This window comes from Pteropus alecto, unplaced genomic scaffold, assembly GCF_000325575.1.
Source record: "Pteropus alecto unplaced genomic scaffold, ASM32557v1 scaffold52, whole genome shotgun sequence".
NCBI classification, from domain to species: Eukaryota; Metazoa; Chordata; class Mammalia; order Chiroptera; family Pteropodidae; genus Pteropus; species Pteropus alecto.
Genome location: NW_006433941.1, coordinates 2525274 through 2552088, shown reverse-complemented (window position 1 = coordinate 2552088; position 26815 = coordinate 2525274). Strand labels below are relative to the sequence as shown.

The 26815-nt window shown below is 42.1% G+C and overlaps 1 protein-coding gene across 1 annotated transcript; it reads left to right on the top strand.

The window, feature by feature from the left end:
• The first annotated feature begins 4898 nt into the window (after nucleotides 1–4898).
• On the top strand, nucleotides 4899–22248 carry CDRT4 (CMT1A duplicated region transcript 4). The gene is made up of 4 exons (XM_006908472.2): nucleotides 4899–4928; nucleotides 6288–6366; nucleotides 20123–20197; nucleotides 21791–22248. The coding sequence occupies exons 1-4, from the start codon at nucleotides 4899–4901 to the stop codon at nucleotides 22246–22248; spliced, it is 642 nt and encodes a 213-aa protein (XP_006908534.2).
• Nucleotides 22249–26815: the final 4567 nt, after the last annotated feature.

Below are 26815 nucleotides of genomic sequence, written 5' to 3'. Positions count from 1 at the left end.
CCTTGATGCTCACCAAGAATTAGGAGAGGAGAGCACCCCAAAGATGACAGGGCAAACAGCCTTCTCAGGGTAGCCTTCCATCGGAGCTGTGATGTGCACCCAGCTGAATGGCTACTGCAAGTTAAAAGAGATCCCACCTGTTTGATTGCTCCTGAGTGGAGAAATGGCTCCCGTCTCTTCTTCAAATGAAGTTTTAGAAACCACCCATAAAGAGTGACCAAAGTGAGGTGGAAAAAAGTATTTCTGAAACTGGAATCAAGTTTCCAATGACACCATGGTTTGGCACAGCTGTTTTGAATCTAGGAGCATATTAATACGCCTTTTCTATGACTCCTCTAAGGCAAACCATTAACATTTCAGCTTATTGCTATTACCCAGTAAGGAGGTGGCAGATTAGATTGGATGATTCTTATACTTTCTTCTTAAACTTTCTTGAGCATCAGTATCACCTAGAGCAGGGGTCCCCGACCCTCAAGCCTCCAATTGGTACTGGTCCATAGTCTGTTAGGAACCGGGCCGCACAGCCGGTGAGTGGTGGGCCACCAAGCAAAACTTTATCTGTATTTGCAGCCACTCCCTAGCACTAACATCACCACCACAGTTCCACCTCAGATCATTGGGCATCAGATTCTCATAGGAACACTGGTCCCTGGTACTAAAAATGTTGGGGACTGCTGACCTAGAGGGCTTGTTAAAAACACAGGTCACTGGGCTCCACCTCAGAGTTTCTGATGCAGTAGGCCAGGATGGGACCGGAGAAAATGCATTTCTAACAAGCTACCAGGTGATGCTACTGCTGTGGTCCCGGAACCACCCTTGATGACTTCTTGTCTGGATCATATGGTCCCTGAGAGGAGGGATGGCATCCCTCTCACTCATCTGGTTAAGCAGGAGGCACTCGATAAATTCCTATGAAATGAGTAGATTAAATATACCTTCTGTGGATCCCTCAGGGATGAGGAGTTGGTGAGTGCTGTGGTGAGTGAGGGTCAGGGAGCGACAGAGTGTCACCCGATTTGCTGCTGCTGCCCCATACTTTCCAGCAGCCATGCCCCAAGGACTCTGCGCAGAGCTGCCTATGGCAAAGCAGCTATCTTTGCACTCTGCATTCTTTTTCTTGAACCCTTTCTAACTTGCAGGTTTTCTTTTACTTCGACTGTTAGCCAACTTTTAACAATTCAGTTCAGGCTTGCATCTTCGTGGGTGGAGTTTAGGCAGAGGACATAATGACACAAATGATTTAATGTGTAACATTTTTCTGGGCTCTGTTATGCAGCTCCAAGTGAAGCCAGTCCTTTTTCTTCACTCTCTAGGGCCAGAGGAAGCTGGGTGGGGACCTGGCACATGGCTTTTGAGAAATGGAATTAGTTAAGTCTCAGTCAAAAGCACCGTGAATGCTGGTGGCCACATCCCATCTAGCACACGTCTTTTGGTTGGAGGCACTGCACCCTCCCCATGCACACAGAGCCTTCTTTCTTCCTTGAGGAAAAGCGACTCTTTCACAGGCTGCCATAGGCAAAGGAAATGGAAAGTTCCAGAGCATCCTGAGCTCTGCTCAGTTCCACCCCGCCTTTGCTTTTCCCAAGCACAGAGAGGTGTGAGGCTTTTTCATGCAGGGTGGTTCCTGTAGGGTGATAGTGAGTTCTGTAGCTGGAGGCTGTGCCCTCAAGAGGAGAAGCCCACAAGCTGACCTCCTGGCCTTAACCATGTCTTAGCCAGAAAACAGCACTGGAGCCCCTCCCAGCCCTCCTGGGATGCAGCCCCAAGCAGAGCACTGTAGCCAGGGCTTTTCTGAGAAGCTGCTGATCTCAACCCTGCTGGTTCCACATTCCTGGATGATGAGGGAGGGATTCCAGTGTTTACTTTGAACAATGTTTTCTTGTGTCTGAACAGACTGGGTGTTAAATTCTTCCAGATTTCTGGCTCTACATTGCAGCTCCAACAGGACAGAAACAGGTTTACCGCAGTTGGCAGGGGAGCAAAAGCAGGGTCCGTCTGGGTACCTTCTGCATCTATAATTTCCACCAGGTGGATGGAAAGATGTTAGCTTGGCTTTGTGGGCTTTGTGCCCAGGAAGGGTTTGTTGTGCTCTCCACTCAGGGCTTGCACTGTGCCTTTCTCCTTTCCCACCCTAGAGGGCAAAAGTTAGCTTTTCTCTTTTGAAATGTGGCAGGGAGTGAAAACCAGATGACTTTTGAAGGTCAGGGCTTGCAGTGTTTTCTCTGTTAGTATAAACCCAGAAGTTGAGCTCATAAGGAATTCATTTGGTGGGATATTGGGAAACTTGAGTGCATTCCGGTTTCTGGGGCCTGTTGTGCCAGGAGGTTTCAGATACGCAGGAAGTCAGAGCTGGATGGGAGATGAGAGAGTGGCAGACCCACCCGAATCCTTATTTCTACCCAAGAGGAAACTGAGGCATTGAGTGTTCTAGTGACATGAGGGTTAGAATGTTGGTCTGTAAAGAGCTGAAACCAACACAGCTGGTTAGATTTCTCAGAACTGTGCAGGCTGGGGATTGTGGTAACCTGTAACTAATTGCTAGTATGTATTGCTGAGGAAGATGACAAATGGCAATACAATCACATGGGACCACGGGAGACATTCTTCTCTTTAAGTGTTGATACATCAATGACTTTAAAGATACAGAGAAATTCAGGAAAATAATAGGATCATTTCAAAGATAAAGGTGCTCTTTACCTCTACCATGCACAATAAACAGTTTCTTCATTCTTGTGTTCTGGGATGATGAGCAATTCAGGGGACACTCATGGGATCCTACAAGGACTTACTCTCCATGGAGTCTTTGGTGAAGCTCCAACCCTGGAAACCTACTCCTAAACCCCTTTTATGGTGCGTGTGTGTGTGTGTGTGTGTCCCTGCATGCATGTGAGCACACATGCACGCTCCTGCATGCATAAGTAGGAAAGGAAGATTGATGCAAGCCTTTTGACTTCGGGGCCTCGGTGGAGCCCAAACAGTATTTATCTAGTAGGGTTGGGTAAAATAGTTCACTGATAGAACTTGTCATTTTGATCTGGCTGCTTTCACAAAGCTATTTTGATTCCATGGACATTTTTGCTTGGTCTTAAGAAGAAATCACTAAAATTTCAACTTTCTACACCTCTCAAGTAATGTGCAAGGCAAGCACCCTAGCACCATCTCTGAAACCTGCTTCACACCGTGTCTTATTCCTCACCCCAATCCTGAGCCTTCTGGACACATCAGTATGTCTGCTGTGTCCAAATGGCCTTGTCAAAACTGACTGTTAGAGATGCTTTCATTTTTATATTTTATAGCCATAAATTCTTTACTTAAATATGATCCCTTCTTCTAGCAGAATTTATATTATTCCCTAGAGATGGGAATGGAATGAAAGGAAGAAATACTCAGTGAAATGGCTCCCACTGCTGGCAGAGTACAAAGCCCTTCTCCGTTCAGTCTCATGGGTGGGAGTTTTCCTCAGAATGTAAGGGCCTTGCATCAGTTATCTCTTTCTGTGTAACAAGTTACCCCAAAACTTAGTTGCTTAAAAAACAAATATTTGTTATCTCATAGTTTCTGTGGGTCAAGAATTTGGGTGTGACTTGACCATGTGCTTCTGTCTCCAGATCTCTGGACAGTCATGTTTTTGGCTGGGTCATTGGGCCCATCAGGGGGACAGTCATGTTTTTGGCTGGGTCATTGGGCCCATGTGAAGGCCTAACTGCAGGAGGATCCCCTTGTAAACTCACTCACATGATTATTGGCAAGATTAAGTTCCTCACACACTGATGAACTAAGGGCCTTAGTTCCTTGTTGGGTGTTGGCTGGAAATCTCCCTCAGTTCCTTGTCACATGGGTTTCTCTATAGGGCAGGTCATAACACAGCAGCCGGCTTCCCTCAGAAAGAGAGAGAGAGAGAGAGAGAGAGAGAGAGAGAGCGAGAGAGCGCGTACACTAGCTCAAGATGGAAGCCAAACATTTTTTGTAACTTAATTTCAGAAGTGATATCTTATCACTTTGCCATATTCTATTTGTTAGAAGTGAGTTGCTAGTTGCAGCTCACACTCAAGGAGAGTGGGGTTTCACGAAGTGTTAATACCAGGAGGTGGAATCACTGGGTGCCACCTTGGAGGTCGCCTACCTCAAGCCTTATGGGCCTAATTGCTGTTGAGTCTGTGCAGCCCGTGGGCCCTGCCAACCCAGCAGTTCTGATAAGTCAGTGGCTGTGATGGGCAGAGGGAAATGAGTTCCATGTTCTCTTTTACTCCTCCTAGGAGGTGAATACCTTTGTTGGCAGAGCATTCTGAAGATTTCTCAGGGGTTTTTGTCACCCTCTCTGTGGTTTTTGTCATTCTCTTGATAAAGTCTATGATATAGCTGCTCACTCTAGAGTTCATCTAGTTCTTACCTTGGATGCCAATGTTATTCAGCATTCTGGTTACCAAAATGAGTCCTCAGTCATAAACCAGAGAATGAAATTTATATACCATTAGTTCAGGATTCTTTGTCTTTACAAAAGTAGACAGTTATAAAGATGTTTATGGTTCATGAAATACTTTTATCTGAATTAATTAGATCAACACAACATATATGAGGCAGGATTTTTCTCATCTTGGATAGGAGGAAACTGAAGTTCAGAAAGATTAAGTAATTTGCTCAAGATTAGACATAAAAAAGTGAAGCTGGATTTCAAAACCAGTTCTCCTGGCTCTAAATTCTGTGCCCCACCCTGCATCCCCTTTAACATTGCTTGCATACCTAAATCTCCAGATTATTCCCAGTAGGAATTTGGCAAGACTTCTTGGCCCAATTTCACTCATTAAGTCATTCTAGACCAGGCTTCAGTGACCTGAGAAGAGAAATAGAACTCAGCTGGGACAAGGGATGTCAAAGCTGGAGGAGACTGCACAGCAGACATGGTTGGTGACTTTGGAGAGTTAAACAAGGTGTGTGTGCATGTGTGTGTGTATGTGTTTATTCATATGAATGTGTGCACATATCTATTCATGCCTGCGTGTGTGGTTCATAGACTCTCATCCCAGGGACTATACAGATGTCCTACTTAGGGCTATGTGTGTATGTGGGTATGAGTGAACACAGATGTCTCGGACCTGTTCAGGATTGGGGATGGTCTCCAGAGGGTCTCTTTTTGGTGAGCGGAGGGAATAAGTGGTAAAAACAGGGCTATTGGCATATGAAAAGTAGGGTGAATGGGGTGGGATGGTGAGATGTGGGATTAGTTGCATTTGTGTTGGGAGAGTGCCCTGGGCCCATCTTTTGACCTCCTGCTGTTGTAGTCTCTTCCCTGATCTTCAACGTATGGACCTATTTTTGGTGAGATGCATTTTGCTGCTAATTTCTCTACTGTGAAAACTAGACCATGTTGTTTTGGCATTGGAGATTTTACAGTGCTATACACTGATGCCGATGATGACAGTCCAACTAACAGGCTCTTACCACATGCCTAGGCCCTGTGCTCAGTGCTTTATATGAATTATCTTATGAGCAAAATCCTCATGGAAATCCATGGGAAGTTCCTATTATGGCCCCTATTTTACAGATGAGAACACTGAGACTTAGAAATTTTAAGTATTTTGTTTCAGGTCACACAGCTAAGAAGTTGGCTTGTACTAAACACATGCTCTTAATTTTATGCTATACTTTACTCCAAACAATTGTTTAGTATGCAGCTTTTCCATATTAGGAACTTTGGCTAGTTCTCTTACCAGCTGCCCTCTTGAGATACTGAACTACGTACATAATAATATAACTGAAACAACAATAACAGCAAAGAGAGAGCTGGTTTTCTGTCATGCTGCACGAGGGTGGATATTAAAGGCCAAGCCTTTACTGGGGAGAGCACGTCTACACAACATGCTCCATAAGGGCCTCGTTCCCAGATTTTACAAGTGTTCTCTGCATCTCTCCATTGTGCCAAGGAGACAAATTATAGCCCTTATTGTTTAATTGGATTTCTGACTCAACAAAAACTCCTTTTGTTAGGACTTCAAAATTTCCTGGCATGTTACCCACACATATTTTTATGTGGTTAGCAGTTATGTTTCATTGTATACTACTTGTGTATATTTGTGCCTAGAAAGATTCATTTGAAATTAGTAACTAAATATCTCTCCTCAGTTTCAAAAAACCTTTCTTTACTTCTGGAAAATTAATAACTGCTATTTTCTCTTTTAACCATAGGCAGCTGTTTTCTATATATTCAACTGTTCGTCTTCCCTAAAACCATCCAGAATAGTTACATTCTGTATTTTTCCAGTTTACCTTCCTCATTCTATGTTTCTCAGAAACCTAGTGAAATGAGCTGCACCAGAGACCTGAAAAAGCTTGCAGACAGAAGTGAGCACCAGAGGAGATCAGGACAAGGTAAGTCTGGCCTTGGGTTTGGACCATAATTAGTCCTCAAAATAGATAACATGTGGGCCAAGAGTTGACTAGAATTTAATTATCTTACTTTTGAGCCTTAAGAAACATAGTTTAGGGAGAGAGACATATACCAAGCAAGTAACACAATGGGATAAACAATCCTAATAGATGAGGCACAGAGGTGTGTTATACAGAAGCCCAGCTAGAGAGCTGGATGGCCTCCCAAAAGCAGTGTCATAGGAGCAGTTCTGGAAGGAGAGATAAAAGGACTAGAGAGCAGAGGACACATGTCTAAGTTTACAATATTTCCAAGGGAAGGAAACAAGTCTGTGAAAAGGAAGTCACATCCACTAACAACAGATGGAAGATATCCTAGGTGCTGCATCTGGTGGTAGTGAGATCTAGCTATGTTTGATGAGATTGGAGGCTACAGAGTACATATTAGACCAGTGGGAATGAAAATGGAAGTTCAGAGGAAAAGTGGAGTATGACCTGAATTGGAATTCAGTACATTTAGGCCCCAGGAACTTTCCATATTAGACAGGTTTCACTTCACCTTTCAATGAAGCCTGAATCCTAGAGTGTTGTGGCTCCAAGTTATTGCACTGTTGGTCTCTGGGTGCTTCACATGTAGTGTCTCATTCAATCTTACCAATAATCCTATAAGGTAGGTATGTCACTCCCATTTTAGAGATGGAGAAATTAAAGGTGAGAGAGATTGAGATTGAGAGAGAGAGAGAGAGAGAGAGAGAGAGAGAGCACTTTGCCCACTTAAAAGCAATGTGATGGTGCTAGGATTTGAACTCAAGTCATTCCAAATTTCTTTATCACATTTATTAGGATAATATTCTACATTTTGCCAGCTGACCTTTTCTAGTAGTGGCTATTGTCAAGTCAGCTAGTCCATGGTTTCCTTTGTGTTTTGTATGTGTGTAGCTGCCTAATGTTTGGATTTCCAATAATCCTTAGAAATCCCAGGGAAAATTGTTGTGGCAACTGCAGTAATATTTGTTTATCTAATAATTGTGATCCAAGTGTCTGAGGACAGAGAAGTGAATGTGAGATCCCTTCTCTTATGGAACTTACCTTCTAGTTAATTAAGAGAAAATAAACAAATGAGTAAATTGTAAGAAATGTCAGTCAGGAATAGTCAGCTATCTTGCAGAGAATTACAATAGGAGGCATGGTAATGACTGACTGGTGGCAGTCATGATAGGCCTCACTGAAGAATTCACATTTAGGCTGAATCATGACTTACAAGAAGGAACAACCTATGTGAAGATAAGGGAAAAGTATATCCCAGGCAGAGGGAGCAGCTGGAGAAGGACCTTAATGTGGAAACAAGCTTGGTGTATTTGACAAGAGGAGAAAGATCAGTGTGGTTGGCGCCACAAGTGTTTGGGAGAGTGGTACCAGATAAGCCTGGAAGGAGAGGCAGGGACTAGATCAAGGAGAACTTTGTAGGCCAAGGTTGGAGTTTACATTGTATCCTAAATGGAATGGGAAGCCTTTGAAGTATCAGCCGTAGAATGATTTAATCTGGTTTATATTTAAAAATTATCATCACCCTGTGTCCTTTGTGGAGAAGAAATTTTAAGGGGAAAGGGTGGAAGCAAGGAGACCACCTAGCAGATATTCAGTAGTCCAATAAGAAGATGTTGATGTCTTGGATAAGGATAGAAGTGTAGAGAAGTTTAATAATAGTAAAGGGGGGCAGTGGTGAGGGAGAATAATGAATTGAATATATGAAGTACAAAAGCAAGAGGACTCGAAGATGACTCCTAGGTTTTTGATTAGACAATATGGTGAATGATGATGCCTCTCTCTGAGATGGAAAAGACTGGAGAGGAACATATTAGGGAGTAAGGTCAAGAGTTCTGTTTGAACCATGAAAAGTTTGACATTTTATTAGATACTATACAAATGTAGATGTACAGATGGCAGTTAGATATATAAGTTTAGATTTCAGGGAAGGGATCAGGTAGAATTAAGATGTGACAAAAAGGTGAGATGTAAAGCCACAGAACTGACTGATGTTACCTTGGGGGCCTTTGTAGATAAAGTAAGAAGGAAGCCTAGAAATCATCAATGGAAACTGAGAAGGGTAGTGAGTGACATGGAAGGAAAATAGGTCCATGTGGTGTCATGGAATCAAATAGGAAAATATTTCAAGAACTTGAGAGTAGTCAACTATGTCCAGGGTCATTGCATCTTGGAAGGCAAGAGGGATGGGGCTGGGGGTGCAATGGAGAGACATTCTTTGATATGAACATGGACATTTCATCCATCATAGTGGGAGGAAAGGCAGCATGCACAGGAGTAGTTGGTAGGAGCGATGGTGGGGAGAGACAAATGTATTTCTGATGGATCCTTGGATATTTCCTCAAGGAAGGCAAGGCAAGGACATGGACAGAAAGTGAGAGGGAGAAGGAGGTGATGAAGAAGTTTGAAATAGTTGTTTGTGTAGTAGGAGAGTAAAAAGACTTGGAAAGGAGGGAGAAGTGGGTGGGCTAATTATGTTGACTGACTTTGAGACAGAGAAGTGAGAGTGTGGAATATTAAAAGGATTCTCAACTTTTTCTGTCTGGCTTATTTCGCTTAGCATGATTATCTCGAGGTCCATCCATGTTGTTGCAAATGGCAGTATTTCATCTCTTCCTATGGCTGACTAATATTCCATTGTATATATGTACTACAGCGTCTTTAGCCAATCATCTATTGTAGGACACTTTGGTTGCTTCCATGTCCTGTCCACTGTAATAATGCTGCTGTGAACATCAGTGTGCAAATATCTTTTTGGATAAGGGTAAAGGGGATCAAATATATGGTAACTGAAGGAAACTGGACTTTGGGTGGTAAACACACAATAGAATATATAAATGTCAAATTATAATGTGCACCTGAAAATTAAATAATTGTATTAACCAATGTTACTGCAATAAACTTAATAAAAAAATAAAAATAAAAGGATTCTGCAGCTAGACAGCCTGAGTGACAAATCCTGGCTTTGTCATGTAATAGTAATGTGATCTTGGATGTGCTATCGAACATCCTTATAGGCTTTAGTTTCCTCGTTTGTAAAATGGGGATAATATAACATCTAATTTGTAAGATTTTTTGAGGATTAAATTAGTCAATATAGGTAAGGTGCTTAGACTATACCCAGGACACAGTGCATGGCACAGAAACTTTAGCTATTATTATTTCAGATGAGACCAATCAGTGCAGTTGTGTTTTTTCTCATCGTGTTTAGTTGCTGAGGTGGCACACCCAGAAGAGTCTAACAGCTGGGTTTTACTAATACTGGGGCTTGGTCATGCAAATATGGTAGAGGGAGGGAGAAAGGTAAGGGGATTAAGGTCACTTGCAAGAGGTTATAATGAGAGACCATGAAATTTAAACAGGATAAAGCAGGAAATGAGGGTATGAAGGGGTGACTGAGAGAGAGAGGTAGAATGAATGAATTGAAATAGAGGAATTGCTAGATTGGGAGCTGTTTGAGTGAGCGTGCTGTAATGATAGCCGAGGTAATAGAGTGGGATGCTCTTGTTGAGGTCATGAATATAGTGTGGTTATTGGTAATGCTAAGAAAAATGGATTGACCACAGGGGTGGGTGGCAGAATTAAGAGGAAGTCAAGATTAATGAAGGTGAGTAGGTCAAGGAAGATTGGGCTAGAGATTTGCATGGATCACTCATGAGATGATGAAGAAACCACTGATGATGGGAGGAGTAAAGGTGCAAATGAAGCTAGTGTGCCAGGAGCTAAAGTGGTCAGTGACTGAGGGGTAGAGGCCAAGGATCAGAAGCTGGCAATAACCGGGTGGATAGCTGGGTTATCTCATCTCAAGGCACGAACTTCAAAGGAGCAGGTAGGAAAATGGTTCAGAATGTCAGAGGAGAGTAAGGGGGACAAGTACCCACCTCCAGGTCCAGAAGCTTGTAGGTCATGAGAGAACAAACAACCCTTCCTGGAGAAATCTGTGGGGTATATGGTATCACGAGGGCCAGAAGGGATGATACTTCCTTTGGTGATGATCTAACAAAGCACTCTTTGCAGAAAGCTTCAGGGGTATATGGGAGTAGGAGTGTCTTCAAATTGCAGCTTTTTATCCTCAGTTTTTCAGATTTTGAACACAATTTTACCTGTTTACTCAAAACTTTGAGTAAATCCCACACCTTTGGATCCCTGACAATTTTCTCAACATAAGGTGGTGAATGCTACTTATATTAGGGTCATTTTGCCTTCTCTCTTGAGTACAGGGGAAGGGCAGATTCTTTTTCTGGGAGAGTTAGGAAAGTTTCTTTTCCTGAATGGCTGAGCTACACTCTGGATTTTGGAGGACATGTAGTGGGGAGTGGAAAGAGAATTCAGGACAATGGTAACAGGGAATGCCAAGAAGTCAGGGCATGAGAGTTTGGCGAGTGTGGTAAATGATGGGCTGCTTAGAGTCACTGAAGTGTCATATGTGTGTTTGTGTGTGTCTTGTGTGTTTCTGTGTATGTGGAGGGGGATAGTCATGATGATAGGAGCTAAGACTGGGAAGCTTTCCGGGGATTAAATTTTGAAGGGTTTTGTACACCATGCTAAGGAATTGCATTTTATCTTGCTGGCAGTAGGGAGTAAATAAGTTTTGAGGAGAAGTATGACATGTTCAAATTTTTCTCAGTTGGTTTCCCCTGCTTAGAATGTCATTCCTGGTGTAGTGCTTGGGACATAATAAACATCCAGCAAATATTTGTCAAATGAATGGATGAATATATTTATAAATGACAATTCTTTCAGCACCTCTGTGGTGAATAAATACGGGGAAAGAGATTAAAGGTTGGAAACCTTTTTGGGGAATGGACCTGGAACTTGGAGTGTAAAAGAGAAGAAAGAATTGAGTTTCTACTTTGAGTGACAGGAAGGTTGTGATGTCATTGACAGAAGCAGGGCATGAAGATGGAGGAGATGTTTGTAAAAGTATGGAGTGATAATACTGAGCTTTGTTTTGAACAGATTTAAATTTGATGAAAACACAAAACTTAGAAACTTGTTTAATAAGTGGATGGAAATAAGAATTTCTTAAAAGAGAGACAGGTTCTAAGAACATATTTTGGTTAATTTATCAAGGTCCCAGTGGTACTGAAGACATAGAGTGATACGTCTTTGGGGAAGTAATTAATTTTGACTAAACTCAAAGGAAAATGATTAATAATTTAGGATGCCAATATAACAATTTATAATGGGACATATACCTAGGTGTTATTCGATATATCAATTTTCAGAAGATTATTGAATGAACAAGAGCAAAATAAACTATTTTCATCAAGTCATATAGCCAATGAATCCCCCTTTTTATTCATTCACTTTTCAGAGAACAAATATCGACATTCCCAAGTCCATGTTATCCTGTCCCTTGCACAGTGCTGGAGGAAACTTGCAAACTTTAGCAGGATCTTTTCCACACTTCCTTGCTTACTCAATAGAAAATATAGGGCAAAGTCTGATAATTTCTTGATAGTTGAGGGACCTCATTAAGAGCATTTATGATTTTTCTTGGGAGCAGCACTGTTGGAATGGCCTCATTATAATGGGGGCTGGGGTGGGGAATTGAGACTGGTGGCCCCTTCACTAAATGGCGTGTGCCCTCTTCCCTTTATAGGACATTGGTTTTCTCTTCGTGGTTCTTTGGTTCCCCCAATCATCTCCACTTGTCTTGATGATTGGCTGGAGTATTTTGCACCTCCTTCTTTGGAGAGGGATGTTGGGCGGCCTTCACTTGGCTCCTACATTTTGAGCTCTAGGCACCACACTTTGAAAGTTTAGAGAATATTTTTCATTGATCCCATTGCTGTTTCCTTGCCAGCACATCCAGTTTTTAAAAAGCACTACGATGTGTAGGATACTTGTGGGGGCACTTTTCCTGCGTATAGCTAATTTTGGCCATGGAGAGCTGATTCTTTTTAACATCTTTCTCCTCTGACCCTCCTATGACTGGGTGGCAGTGGGGGGCTTTTGCTCCAGTTTTCTTACCTGAAGTCTGTCTCACATTGGCACTAGAAACAGTCACTCACAGCCTCCATTTCAGTTTCTGGCCTCAACACTATGGGCTGTGCTCCAATGAATGGTAGACCTTGGAGCTGGTAGGAACACTAGAGACCATGGCAGCAAATATCCTACTTGCTTTTTATTCATGAAGATAGGGGAGCAGATAGAACACACTCACCTCTCAGGGTTGAAGGAGAAGTGGCTTTGGCAATAATGAAAAATTTGGGAGACTAGCAATCGTCAGGAGCCAACATTTTCTGAGCATCTTGCTATATAGAGGTTTATAAAAAGTGAAAGAGCATCAATGGGTTTTCATTTTAAAAGATATAGCTTATCACTTGCAGTGGCTAAAATTGGAAAGACCTTAAGATCCCCAGATAGACACATGATTAATACTCATTCATTCATTTGATGGATTATTAAGCAGCCTCTAAAATAAATATGAGAACTCTTTAAGAACATGAGAAAATTCAATATAATGCTAGAACAAAAATGATGGATTCAAAAGGATATGTACATTTTGTGACCATAATCATGTGAGAACTGGATGAGAGCACCCAGGTAATAGTTGTGTAGTGGTAATGGGATTATGAGATTAAAAAATAACATCTTCTAAAACTTCCTATAATGCTGATATATAACTCCAGTTGTGAGAACAACATACAAATAAATAAAGCAAAATACAACCTATCATCATCAACATGACACAGGCCTTGAATTGCTCTTCTAGGAAAGGAGATGATTTGTTCTAGTTCTTCCTCACAGTCTGCTAGTGAATGTGGGCTGGTCACACAAGGGCAGGAGTAGGGGACTGTTCATCAAGTAGAGTTGTCACTGCACAGCATTTAAATTAGCCTCTTTCACTCTGTCTTCCAACCTGAATTAACAGTGCTGAGTAACATCTACAAAGCTTTCCTTCCTTTGCTTCACTCTAAAATATTGCATTTTCCTTTTGCTTAATTTCCATTTTGTAAGTTGTTTTAGGAATAAAATTATGCTGAGTATGAATGAAGAGATTCAGGGTAAAGCACAGTCAAACTCCAATTTTCAGGAGGCAATTTATTTGGACTGTGGTTCAACTGGAGACAACTGATCTCTGACCCCTGGGAGTTTTCATTTAATTATAATTTGAGGTTATCTGTGACCCATGGGTTGGGTGCAATACGTGATGCGTGGATTTTCTCACATTTGGGCATGAACCGGGAAAACTGTATGATACTGAGGACATGCTGTCCTGTCAATAGGCTGATAGAATAATTAAATCCTATAGAAGGCAGCTACTTTAGTTCTTTGTTTTTGGCAAAGGCTCAAATGTAAGTCACCTTCTTTAAAGCAAACACTGGCCTGGATTGCTAGTCCTTTCAGTCTTTTAAAAAGGGGTGGCCTGGCCCATTGATTGAGACCAGTCCTGGGAAATGCTTGTCTGTTTCCCTGATGTGTTTTCTAGGTTCACAATATCCCCATTGTTCCAGCAGAGCAGGACTTCCTTTTTCTGATTGATTAGACATTGTGAGGCCACACATTTTCATGGTCTCCTTGCTCATGAGCCAGCTGTCAGGCTGAGAGAGGGTCTCTGAGCACAAATTGTCTGAAGTCTTTCATGTTCAATTTCCTGAACATGAGATTATAGGGCTATTTCTTGCTGTCTGTTTCTCCATACCTTTCTTACTTATCTGCCTATCAATGTATAAGTTTACCCTAAAATGTCCATAGAAGAAAAGTTTAAAAAGCTCTTCTCTGATTATGCCTGTTTGGCTTGTTATGAACATTTCATTTTAAAATTTGAAACTTGATCTGTAGATAACATGGCCACATGTGCTTTGTGCCTAATAGATCTTCATATTACATCTTAAAATGGAAATTTTTATATTTATGATTGACTATTCCTTGGATAAGTATAAAATTAAATTCATAGTGGTACCTGACGGGTATACAATGACCAGCGCTTTTTCCTGCCGTGAATTCGTAAGGCATTTATTCAGCCAACTCGATATTGTACATAGTTCATATAAAGAAAATGTATCATTTGGAAACAGCCTGTATGATCTGCACGCTGGAAGAATGTGGACACTGAAATGAAGCATTTCATTCAGGATTTTAAAACATTGAGTCTGGTATTTAAACAATGCCCACTGCCCATCATTTTCCTTGTCCTTCAAGATTCAGCACAACCATCTTCTCCTCTTGAACATGTTTTTTGACATCCTTCCCCACTCTGGCTGAGTTAGGAAGCTTATAGTGTGTCACCTCAAGAGCCTCATGTGACTACGGTGCTGCCTCATTCTGCTCTGTGTCCCTAGCACCTGCTGCAGTGCCTGGTACCTGGATATACTCAATAGTTATCTACAGAGTGACTGATGTGACTTGTTTTGGCCTATGTACAGGATGTCTTGACTTTTTTTTTTCTGATGACAAAGATGCCACAGATTATTTTTTGTTTGAGTTGTTACTGGTATGGGAAACAAACTTCCTTTGTGAATCCTCGACATTGAAAAGGGTAGATCCCAAAGCAAGAGGTGAGTATGAAGAAATTCATAACAATTTATGGATGCATGTGAGAAGGTGGCCATGAACGCATGCATGACTGAATGAATGAACTGATGCTGCATGGCCATAGATACTTAAACTCTATTTCCACTGTTGTGTCTCTCAAGGTATACACATAATCCTCAGAGAAATATGTAGTGTATAAAAGCATTATCAACAAACAGTGTATCCCCCTCCCACCACCATAAGTGGTGCTAGATCTGTGTTAGAAGATGGGCACCTCTGATTAGACTCCTATCTTCCCTTCCCATATGTGGTTAGAGATAATTGCTTCCCCCTAGAAAGAGGCATGGTCTATATTAGAACATACTGACAACCTGCCTTTTCTGATGACAAAGATGACACAGATTATTTTTTGTGCCTTTCACATACAACCTGATTAAAATTTTTTTTTTTATTATGATGACTTGGTTAATGAAATCCATTAATTTTTTGGTATACAATTCAACAGTAAGGTGTGTGTGTGTGTGTGTGTGTGTGTGTGTGTGTGTGTTGTACACATATTGCATTGTGTTTACTGCCCATAGTTAGATTTCTTTCTGTCACCGCATATTTGACCCCTTTCACTCCATCTGCCTCCCCTCCCCCTTGCCCTCTCCCCTCTGGTAACCACTAGTTTATTGTTCATGTCCATGAGTCTCTGCTTGTTTGTCCTGTTTGTATGTTGTTTTTAGGTTTATATCCCACATATAAGTGATATCATGTGCTTTTCAACAACCTGAATTTTTAACAGAGCGCAGTGATGGGCTTGTTTCTCCTCTCCTTGGAGTGTGTATATGTTTGAGAGGAGCAGCATTGAGGAAGAGAAGGTGGCCAGTATAAGAAGGGAGAAAACTCCTCTTCTTTTTTGAAAGACCAACCTGCTCCTTCAACACTTACTCCCTTCTGTTTTAACAGTTCTAGGACTCCCAGTGCCCCTCAGCATCAGTGTTGCTAAAAGCAAATCAAACCATTATTTTGTGTTCACCTCCCTAGAGCCCATCAGGCAGAGGTGGGGCTATGGCAAGAGTTTCCATAGCTTCCATGGGATAGGGGGCAGGGTAAAGAGGTGGGACTAATGGGAAGTCTGTGAGGTGTGCGCTGTATTTTCCCAGGTCTGAAATGCAGAAGGTTAGAACATGTACTTGGCCTGTAAGATGTGGCGTGTGTGTGTGTGTGTGTGTGTGTGTGTGCGTGTGTGTGTGTGTATGTGTACATTCAGGATGGAGATTGGCACATGAAATACACACTGCACCAGGTTGATTCATGCCTGGGAATATTTCTCTGGATCTTAGAGATAAGCCTTCCAAGACACTTCTGGTCTAAGTGACAGCTTCCTCTTTAGCCATAAATAAATGAAGAACAGCCAGAGGACAGACAAGGAAACAGAGGGCAGAGGAGGACATGAGAGGTTGAGGAGGATAATATGTAGGGGCGAAATAAAACTGCATAGCTTTCTGTTTTGGAAGTGGTTGTCCTTCTGGGATCAGACAAGACTCAGGTATGACAAAGGGAGAAAAATGAGAGATGAGACAAGCAAGACAAGATACCTGCATATTGGAGCAGAGAAGAGAGAAAAGAGGCTGAACAGAGGGAAATAGGTCTCATATTCAATGAAGCATTAGGCCATCATCTTGGCTTGTTCTTCTGGGTATGGATACTTTTGTGGGATCAACCTTTTAAGGCTGATTTTAGAGGAAGTGAGTCATTGAAGACCCAAGCTATATCCTGAGTAAGTTCATTCTTCCATCTTCTTAATGTCATAACAGTCTTATACTCACAATTCCAAAACAAGTGCTGGAAAAGGATTTCGGAATCCACACATTTTCCTGGTTACTTGTCCACGATATGCCCTACCCAATGAATGAATGAATGATTTTTTTAGTCAAATGAGATTAGGAGAGGCTGCAAATCTGTCTACCTTTTGGAGAGTTACAGAACAAGTTAACATAGTATGGGCTCTAAGAAGTCCTGCACTAAATGAATTTGTTTAACATATCAGTTTTCAGAATTACCTGACTGAGGACAGTTCTTCTAAACTTATATTGCACAACATCATAGACTATGTGAATATAGTCCCCTGGATTAAACAATCTATGTGACCATTTAGGATGACTCTTGCCATGGACCTTTTTTCCCCCCTCTAAGTAACACCTACTAATATTTTGAGAGATTCTTGCATTCTATAGGACACAGCTTAGGAAACATTGGGTTAAGATGATGTCTTGCCTATCATGAATATGCAAACAGCACTACTTTCACAGTGTTATTGGGGCTAAAAGTCTGAATGGGGTTGACTTATGTGAGAGCACTCATCCATCTGTCCTGCCTGGAACCCACAAAATCCTTTTTCAAGATGATTTCCTGAGATAAGGATGCAACTTGTGGCCAAAGACAGAGGGTGAGATTAGCTTTGCATAAAAATACCATTCAGGACCACAGTTTTCTTAGCTCAGTACTTTAAGGCACTGGGTCTCCTTTGATCTGAGTCAATTCCGGTATTGGCAGGTGGTGGTGGAAATTCTCCATGGTCATTTTAAATGTTTAAAGGTCACTGGTATGCAGTACTGACTATATATAATGAAGAATTCTTGAATGAAAATATGTGTTTTAGGACTGCCAGAGGGCTAAAATAATCTCCTGGACCAGTTTCCCATTTCTTAAGTAGTTAATACCCTATAAATCTTCAGTGTTTTTGGTTTAGATTCTAGAATAGTGGTTCCCAAACTTTGCAGCACATTAGAATCAAGCTTTTAATTCTGATGCCTGTGTTGCATCCCATTCCAATTAAATCACAATTTTGAGCGTGGGAGCCAAGCATTTGATTTTTAAAAGATCTTCAGTAATTCCAATGTGCAGCTAAGCTGAGGGATCGCTGGTTTAGAAGTACTTTCATTTTTAGACATTTTACTATAACAGCCATGCCTCTGTGAGAGAAGCAGGACAGAAATTCATCCTCATCCTCATCTCGTAAGTGAGACAACAGAGGTCCTAAGAAGTTAAGGATCGTGATCAATCTCACACATTTGTGTCAGGTTTCAGGCACGTGTCACTCTTTTGAATTTATTTAGGCCAAACCCAGCGTATCAGGTTAAATTCTGGAAATGGGATAAGAGACTGGGCTAGTGGAGGGAGGAGCTGGGCTTGAAAACCCGGTGGATTAAACATGCGCCTTTGTGACTGTAGGAGAAACAAGGAAACCATTTCAATGTTCTGTCTCTCGCCCCTCCCATCAGTGTTGTTTCTGTCTGTAGACTGCTGGTTTGCATTTCATTTAGGAGACAAAATGGAACCTTTGTGCCAGAGTTGAAGGAAATTATAAAAGCCCACAGCTTGTCTTCACATTTAATGTCAACTATTTCTCTTCTTCTTTTCAAACAAACAAGTCCTCCCATGAGTTTGAGGCTGTCTCAAACATTCTCTCCTTTGGTTTTAAAGTTTCCCAGTTTCTACATGAGCAGATGTGAGAAAAACCTGCTATTTACTAGAGTTGCCATATCAGTAGCTGAGGGTGACACTTGGATGACATACTCTATGTTACTGAGGACTTGGAATGGATGCCCTGAAATTCTGAGATCCCATGGTAGGTCTTAGAAAGAGAAATAAGATACTTCCATTTCCAATTTCTTTTTTTTTTATTGTGTAAAACTCTTTCAAGTTTAAAGAACTATTTGAGTATTTTTCTTCCCTAGCTGCAGAAAAACTATATTGTGAATTCTCCTAAAATTGCCACTAGGACTTAGTAGTAGGGACCCTGTAAGGCCTGCATCAGAGTAGGTTTGACAAAAACTAGCTTTTTAATTTTTTAAAAGAGTATGAACGAATTTCTAAGATGCTATCCTTTGTTAGGTGTGTTATAATAAAATGCTAATATTTGTGAATAATTTACTTTAAATATTGTGTAATTTAAGGTTGTCCTAGCCAACAACATACTTACTTGCCTTCCACAATGGTTCCTTGATTAGAGGGAAAAAGGGTATAAAACCCGGGAATTGCTTATCTCAGGGGAATGTTTCACACATGAACAAGTCAGCTGAAATAAAGGTTAAGAAACATTATTCAGTCTAAACCAGAGCTATTTGGAGTATGATCCTCAGACCAGATGAATTACTTCAGAGGTACTTAGAAATGCAAATTCTCAGGCCTCCACTACAGACCCACTGAATCAGAATCACTGGGGATGGCACCCAGCTGTCTATATTTTAACAAGCTTTCTAAGTAATTCTAGTGCTCACTAAAGTTTGAGAAGCATTTTCCTAGAGTGATATAGTTCTCAAAATGTGGTCTCCCAGCATCACCTGGGAACTTCTTAAAAACCATCTGAGATTCTTTAATTGGGCATTGGCAGGTGATAATAGAAATGCTCCATGGGAGTTGTAAATGTTCAAAGGTCACAGAGATGGCAAAAGTGAACATAAAAAGTAATGACTTCTTGGATAAGAATTCTCGAATGTGCCCTTTCCAATTTTAGAACTGGAAAGGAACTGAAAAGATCTCCTGGATCTGTTTCCTATCACTAGGTAGTTAATAACAAAACCTTATAAATCTTCAGCGTTTTCCTACCCACCTTTGGTTTAGAATACTGACTGCTGAATCAGCAGTTCTGGAGGTGGAGCCCAGCAGTCTATATTATAACAAGCCCTCCAGGTAGATGTACCCTTAAATTCGAGACTTTAGACCACAGTTGCCAGTAAAATGCTCGCATGCACAGCTGTATAGAGCATTAAGACTTCCCTCATTGTCCTGTGCTTGGAGCCCCTGAAGTTGACTCCTGGCAGCTGTCCGTCTCTGCCAGTGCCAGGTTGAGAAGTGCAGCTAGAGGGCAGAAACTTGGCTCACTTTCAGTAACACGACCACAGTTGGACTCTGGAAGAAAAGATGGCATGGTTTAAAAGTGGGGACCTTTCTTTACCTTTTTCCATGGTCCAACCTCCATACAGCCCCCAGGCAGCCCAGCACTGAGTTCTTGAAAGTTTGGAGATTGGAAAGCAGAAGGCCTAGAGACTGATGTGACCTTCTGTGCTGCACTCACCCAGCCTCTCTCCTGTTCCACAGAAGGCATGTCCTCTTCTCCGAGGGTGGGGTCACTGAGCCTCAAGCAGAGATCCTTTCACTTGGGATTCCAGGGTGGCTGCTGATCACTTTCTTCTCAGGTCACTTTGTGGTGGCTCTGGCTAACGAGTATATTTTCCCAAAGATATTTGGACCTACGATGTGAAAAACTTCCTAAAAATGAATAGGACTGATGCAAGAAAGATGAAGACAGATGAAGGTAGGGCTTGGGGCCTTAACAATGGGCGCTTCTATTGTGGGGTTGGCTAGAGGATTTGGGGTGGAAAGACAAAGAGGTGGGGCACAGGGGATGACTACTCATGTTACACTGGTAGAACAAATATAGCGTTGGGGAGGTAGAAGAGGGTCGCTGCTCATTTTGCTCTAGACAGTTTTAGTTTCACCTCTGCCAGACATAAGCGAATGCCCTAACCTGCAAGATCTGTGCATTCTGCATTTGTTCTGAGGAGACAAGGCCGAACAGCCAAGTCCGTGCCTGAGAACTCCGATGCACGTTTTCTAGCGAGATGTGGTATCACACATCTTGCCTTCTCTGGGGAGAGTAATACTCTTGCAGGGAGATGAGACTTTCCACAACATGCTCTTTCCTAACAGATCTGTCCCCGGATGAGCTCCACCTCCAGAACACCCGTGAGACAGCCTGGGAATAACTGTATAACCTGAATCTTCTTTTGATTATCCCTGTTAATAGTGTTTTGCACTGGATTCAGGTTGGAGGTGGCAAGATGAGCCTTTTAATTCCACTGCCTTCCAAACTCTTACTGAAATGACCAAAGAAATATAAAATCAAGGGAAGTATATACCATTTGAGAAAACAGAGGAGGGTAAACCTGCAGGAGAGAAATGTTGAGGCATTTTCTGCTAGACAGAGTAAAATTGTAAAGGGAAGAAAGACTGACTTGCCCATGATTTGGTGTCTACAAAGGAACAGGCTGCTTGGTAAAATAATGGGTAGAATTTCTAGTAATGCCCCCCGCCACCCCTTAACACCCCAACTTCTGGCTAGCAACTACAATGACACTTTTTGGAGTTTTGAGCCCATTAGACTTGATTTCAAGCCCACAACTTGCTGGTTGTGCAAGCTATTCTACCTTGGTCTCATCCTCTGTTAAATGGGGGGAAAACACTCATTCTAAGATATAACAAGGATTAAATAAAATAGCGCAGGCAAGGAGACATAGCCAAAATATTCCTTGTTATCATTTACTAATTACTATATGCAGGTACTTTGCTAAAAGCTTTATATATTTTTCCCTTTAATCCACATGAAGGCTCTATTAAGTTGATCTTATTCTAATCACCATTTGATAACTGAGGCAACTAAGGCTTAAAAGAGTTAAGACACTTGCTCAAGATTCACAGCTGCTAAGGGTATAGAGAAGGAATTTGAACTCAAACAGTCTAAGTGCAGAGCCCATGTTTCAAGCCCTTAAAATATACTACTTTATTTAACCTTTAAAATAGCCTTATGGTAACCACTTATATTAGTGAAAAAATAGAAGTGCAGAACAGAACAATTCGATGTTATACAAAGATCTGAAACCAAGCCTGCTAGACTCTTAAGTCCCCTGCTCTTTCCCATCATGCTGTTCTTTAATTGATATACTCTATGGAATGCCATTCTGTCTCCCAATTTTGGATTAGATTTTATTCTTAGTGAATACAAGGGATGGAGGGATAATATGCATGAGGGGGAGAAATTTAAAATGTAGTTCCAATACTCTCCAATTTTGAAGAATTTAATTATTGTTTGTGAGAGCCTCTAAATTGCCTAATTTCTCTTTGCTGGTAGAACTCACAGAAAACATCGGGCTTCCCCTGAAACTGCTTGAAAAACATGACCCTTGGCCAGCTTATGTCACATATACCTCCCCAGTGGTGAAAAGACTCATTGAGAAAAGCAAAGCTAGAGAACGAGAATGCATGCCAGATGTCGAGGAACGTGGACGGACACTGAGGCAGAACAAACCTTCCAGCATTATCCAACCCAAAAGGAGAAAGTCATCCAAGACCTCTGATAACATGATGTTCAAGGACATGAAGTCGGAGACCACACTATCAGTTTGGGGCACTTTCTCTTTGTTGGCCACGGGTTCCACTGTTATCCCAGAACCTATACCCTTTCATATGGATTCCAGAGAAAGTCCCACTGCAAACTATAACAAAATCATCTTCTCTCGAAAACCTATGATGAGGATGCTTCCATATAGCCCACTTCTGGCCAGCAAGGAAAAACATTCAAATATTTAGCAAGGAGTCCCTGCAACTACTCTCCAAGATTATACAGCAATTAAGCTCCATTTGCCACAAATTTCACCATGTCCTTTATATTCGAACTTGCCCTTGCTAGTGCAGAGGTTGGCTGAGATAAACCTGATCAGAATGTGGGCTGTGGGTGGATGGGCATGTCCTCCACAGCGCTGCAGCCAGATGGGACTGGAAAGCCCATGGCACTAGTTTCCTACTATAGATGCTAAGGACATAACTGTGGGTAAATTAGTCCAGGTTCGGGAAGGAAACAGAAGTCACACCAGTTATATCACCAGAGATAATTTAATATTAAGAATTCTTAACTAGGTAACTTAAAAGGCCAGGAAGAGAACACGAAATTATCAATGGAGGTAGCACCTACAGGAAGCAGTTATCACCTCCAAGGCTGGGGGGAACAAAGGAAAGATCTTGGACTTACTAAAAGCCAGATATTTGGAGAAGGGGTATGGGGGGTGAATATCAGATTTCTGAGGCGGGAGAGTGGGGATACTTCTCAGCTGGTGCTGGTGTCTCTGAGCTCAGAGAAGAGCCCCTGTGGGGATAGTACCTCTGCCTCTGAGGAGTCGGAGCTGCTTTGGCTGAGGTTGGTCCTGTCAATGTTGGGAAAACCAAAAACTGGACTCAAATGCTTCTGAATGGAATCGACACTGCCTGAGTGAAGAAGAAGCATTGCTAGGGGAAACAGACAGACACAGGAAGCCAAAAGAGATAAGCTGGAAGCAAACCAGAAATGAGTTCCTTCTTCCTCCTCCAGCCTCTTAGGCTCTCTCTAGCATCCCTACGGGCAGGCCCTATCAGTGAGGAAAGCAGAAATGTAGTTTGCAGAAACCCATCACCAGCATCTCAGAGTATAGTATAAAAGGATGGACTTGAAGCTAAGAGAAAATTAGCTCAACAATCATCACGGTAGGGTTCCTATAATCTCCACCTTGCTGCTCCACTTGGCACCTGAACCTGGTATTGAGATGTTTTTGCCTTGGACAGTTTATAAAATGGCAGTAGGGTCTTAGGTATGCCCTACTGAGAAATGGAGTATTTCTTCTCCTACACTTCTTTAAGGCTTGGCTTGTAGAGCAGAGTTGGCAGGGAAGTTCCTGGCTGGACCCGACTTATTATTTGTTAGGCCACAGCTAAAACTGGTCCACCCATTCTCTGAGCTATTCCCAATTGGCTTCAAAGCAAGAGATACTAAACTCAACTCAATCTCAAAGCAAACAGGCTGTCTTTAGACATAAGGGGATCTTATTATGCTGGGCAGACCCAACTGGTCTCAGATTTGGGGTTTATCTTCTAAGCATAGCTCTGTTGGTGGCTTTTATTTTCTTTGACCTCAGCTGAGTTTCTGTGTTTATATTTCTGAAGCAGTTAATACCCATCCTGCTTCCCTCACGGAGATGGAGAGAATGCAATATGCTAGTTGCTATAAATGCCATTTGAAAAAATCGAATTTGCCCTAAAAATGCATTCTCTCCATTCCAGAATCTTGTGGAAACTTTTGCACTCATCTCTGGCTGCTGTAACTTGTGTTGGGGAAGCTGCACAAATTAGGAACTCCAGACTCATTCCTGGGTTCTCAGCTCTTGGCCAAAATAAGTTCTTTAAAAAATATAGGTGGTTTCCAGTGAATTTGAATGATTGTATTTTGTGTCCATGGAGTATTTATAGACATGGAGGCAGGTGATAAATTCCTCCAAAGATTTTTTTTAATCTCTTCCATCCTTTTATGGGAATTTATAACCAGAGTAGATTTGGGAAGCTATGGGTTATAGAGCCTTGTTGAGTTTTAGAGTTTATAGGGATTTGCGATTATTTCTTCCAATCTCTTAGAGGGCAAAGCAGTTACAAGTTTTTAAACATTTTAAAAATGTATTTAATAGTTTTTATGAAAGTATGTACTCTAAATATAAATGACTGTTTTATAAATAGCATTGTTTATATTAATTTAATTCTCAGATTATTATAACAAGACAAGCATGAGCCAAGGGCATCATTAACACCTTATGTTGTGATGAGGATTGCTTGCATCTGTGACTATAGTCCGGTCGCATTGCCTCCTGAGGCAATTTTAAGAAAGAAAAAGTTTAATTCCTTTTGAAACGGAAGACTTTGTAAAAGCCCAAGACCAGCTGGACCCAGTAATGGTCATTGGGAGAAGAGGGATGATCCTGAGTAACCTGTGGTGTCTAATGCTTAGATTTGTCTCCTGGTCCAGACTACCTTGAGCTCTGTGGCAGTGGGGACCCATGAGTCAAAATCTTAAAAGGCTCTTTTGCTAAAATTCTATAAGGCCCTGGAGTACAAATGAACACTTGGGGAGAAAGCTGTTTCTTGATTTCACCACCTACCAGCATGCAGGTGCCCAATGTCCTGGGTGTGGAAAGCAGAAGCCCGGTCTGCTAGAGCCCTGCAGACACTCGGCGGGACCAGCTTTGTTCATAAGAACCCAAGAAATATCCCTGGTGCTCCCAGAACAGGCATGGAGCCCTTCCAGGGCCTGAAGTCCATCCAACAAGAGCAGGCAGGACATAGAATGGAATGTGGATTATTCCTAGTGTAACCTCATCTGCCTGTCCAGGCTGGAGAGGCCTGGGGTATCTCAGGTTACTCCGAACACACTGAACTTTCATTTCTAAGAGGGAATTATCTTTCTCTGATATTTCACAGCCCACAGCTTTCTCTTCTTATTTATTGCCTCAGCATCTGGAACTTTCTGTTTGGCAGGAGAGTTATTTCTATTAGTCTCCTTGCTGTAGTAGGTTTATGAAACACCAGAATATGTATTTTGTTGGCCTGCTGTGTTGCTCTGTAACTAAGGCCTCATTTTGACACATATCAAGTAGCTGCTTTTGAACAAATTCTCTGGCTCCCACACACAATATGATATTTACGCATTTGCAAATTTCACGATTAGTGTTTAAACAGTTGATGTTTAACCTCAGCAACATGACCGAGCCTGCTGGTCATTTTTGCTCTGGTTCGGCTGTCAGGATATCAAATAGTTTCACATTCTACCATTTCCAAAACATGGCCTGAGAGAACATATTGAAGAAGATTAGGTTGCTTGACAGATAAGAGACTGCAGGAAAGTCTTCAAGGAGGTAACTACATAAACAGAGGTGCTGGTGCAGGTGTGTGCAAGTTAGATGCTTGGGGTGGCCTGAGAGCCCCCTACCTGGAATGGGTGGCTGGGGCAGGACCTAAACAAAGGGGCCTGCGAGAGCTGTGGACTTTATTAGTAGCACAAGTGACCAGTGCAGCAAGTTCAGCAAATCCTGTTCTTCATTGTGTTGGTTTGAGTCCTCATGTCTGTAAGGGGCCTTAAAGATACCTTAGTCTTTTTTTTTAGGACAGGATGGACAACATGGGCATCCTGAGGTATAGATTTTGATCTTTAGGCCTTGATGGGGGTCCTCGGAGGTAGCTGAGAAGTCTCAAGGAGTATACAGCACAGTAGTCCTGACCAGGAGCTGAAGGTGTGTCCAGGGAGACAGAAAACCAGGAGTGGGAATCCCAGCTCAGCAGTGTCACTTGTGTGTCATAGAGGTGACTAAAAAAAAAATAATAAGCTGTAGAAATGCTTTAAGAGATGTGTGAGAACAAATGTCCACATCTGCACGATGTGACTCTCTTCGGCTATAGCTGAGTCATTCACTCCTGCAAGCTTTTAGATATACCCATCCTTATCAAACCACGGGGCACATTTTCAGAGCCTGCACTTTATCAGTGCCAGACAAGACAGAAGGAGAGCCTGGGGAGGAAAGTAAACAAGGACCTGAGATTTACTGATCTGATGTCCTCAGAGCCCTGACTAAAGCTCAGGCCTGAGTTTATGTTTGTCAAGTAATCAGGAAATTCTTGGTCTTCCTCCTTCACTCCCCTCCCCCACCCCCATCTCTTACCAGGGACCCAAAACCTCAGCCATCTACTTAGGTACTTGGAAATCCCACCACAAACATCCTAAACTGGTAGGGCAGTGCTGGGCCGGGCCTGTCCCTGGCACTAAACATGTATGTGGGCTTCCTCTGGGGCATTGGGGGGTGGGGTGAGGTATAGGCAGGGCCAGCAGGAGATTCAGGAACAGCTCAAGTTTAAGTGGGGCCCACTGCCATTCCATATTCTGTACCTAAACCTGACCGTGATTCAGTTTCTGTATGGGACCAGGCCGGCTAAACAGTGTCATGAAAAAGACATTGGACTTCTCCTAGGCTCTATATTCCAGAGCAAAACAAACTCTCATCCCATCTGAGGCCTTTCCGGGAAACTTATATTGCTGGGAGCCCAGCAAGGCTCATGGTACCAATTCACTTACTCTCTAGATTCAGTTGTTCAGTCACCATTCTACTACTTTTGGTAGACAAGGGATACGAGAAGCCACATTTCAGACAAGTTAGAAACCTGCCTATGTGAAACTGTTTCTATGTGTCTGCCAGTGGAAGGATTTTGTGGAGAGCAAAATTAGTACCAGAGAAAGTTGCAGCTGGAAGGAAGCTCGCCCTGAGCACAACAGGCCCTCTGCCCACAGTTTTGCATGTTGGAGCTCGTCCAC

Coding starts and splice junctions, on each gene's coding strand:
- CDRT4 (XM_006908472.2), top strand. CDS start 4,899: ATGGTTGGTGACTTTGGAGAGTTAAACAAG. Junction 4,929..6,287: donor ACTTTGGAGAGTTAAACAAG/GTGTGTGTGCAT, acceptor TATGTTTCTCAG/AAACCTAGTGAAATGAGCTG. Junction 6,367..20,122: donor CCAGAGGAGATCAGGACAAG/GTAAGTCTGGCC, acceptor ATTTTCCCAAAG/ATATTTGGACCTACGATGTG.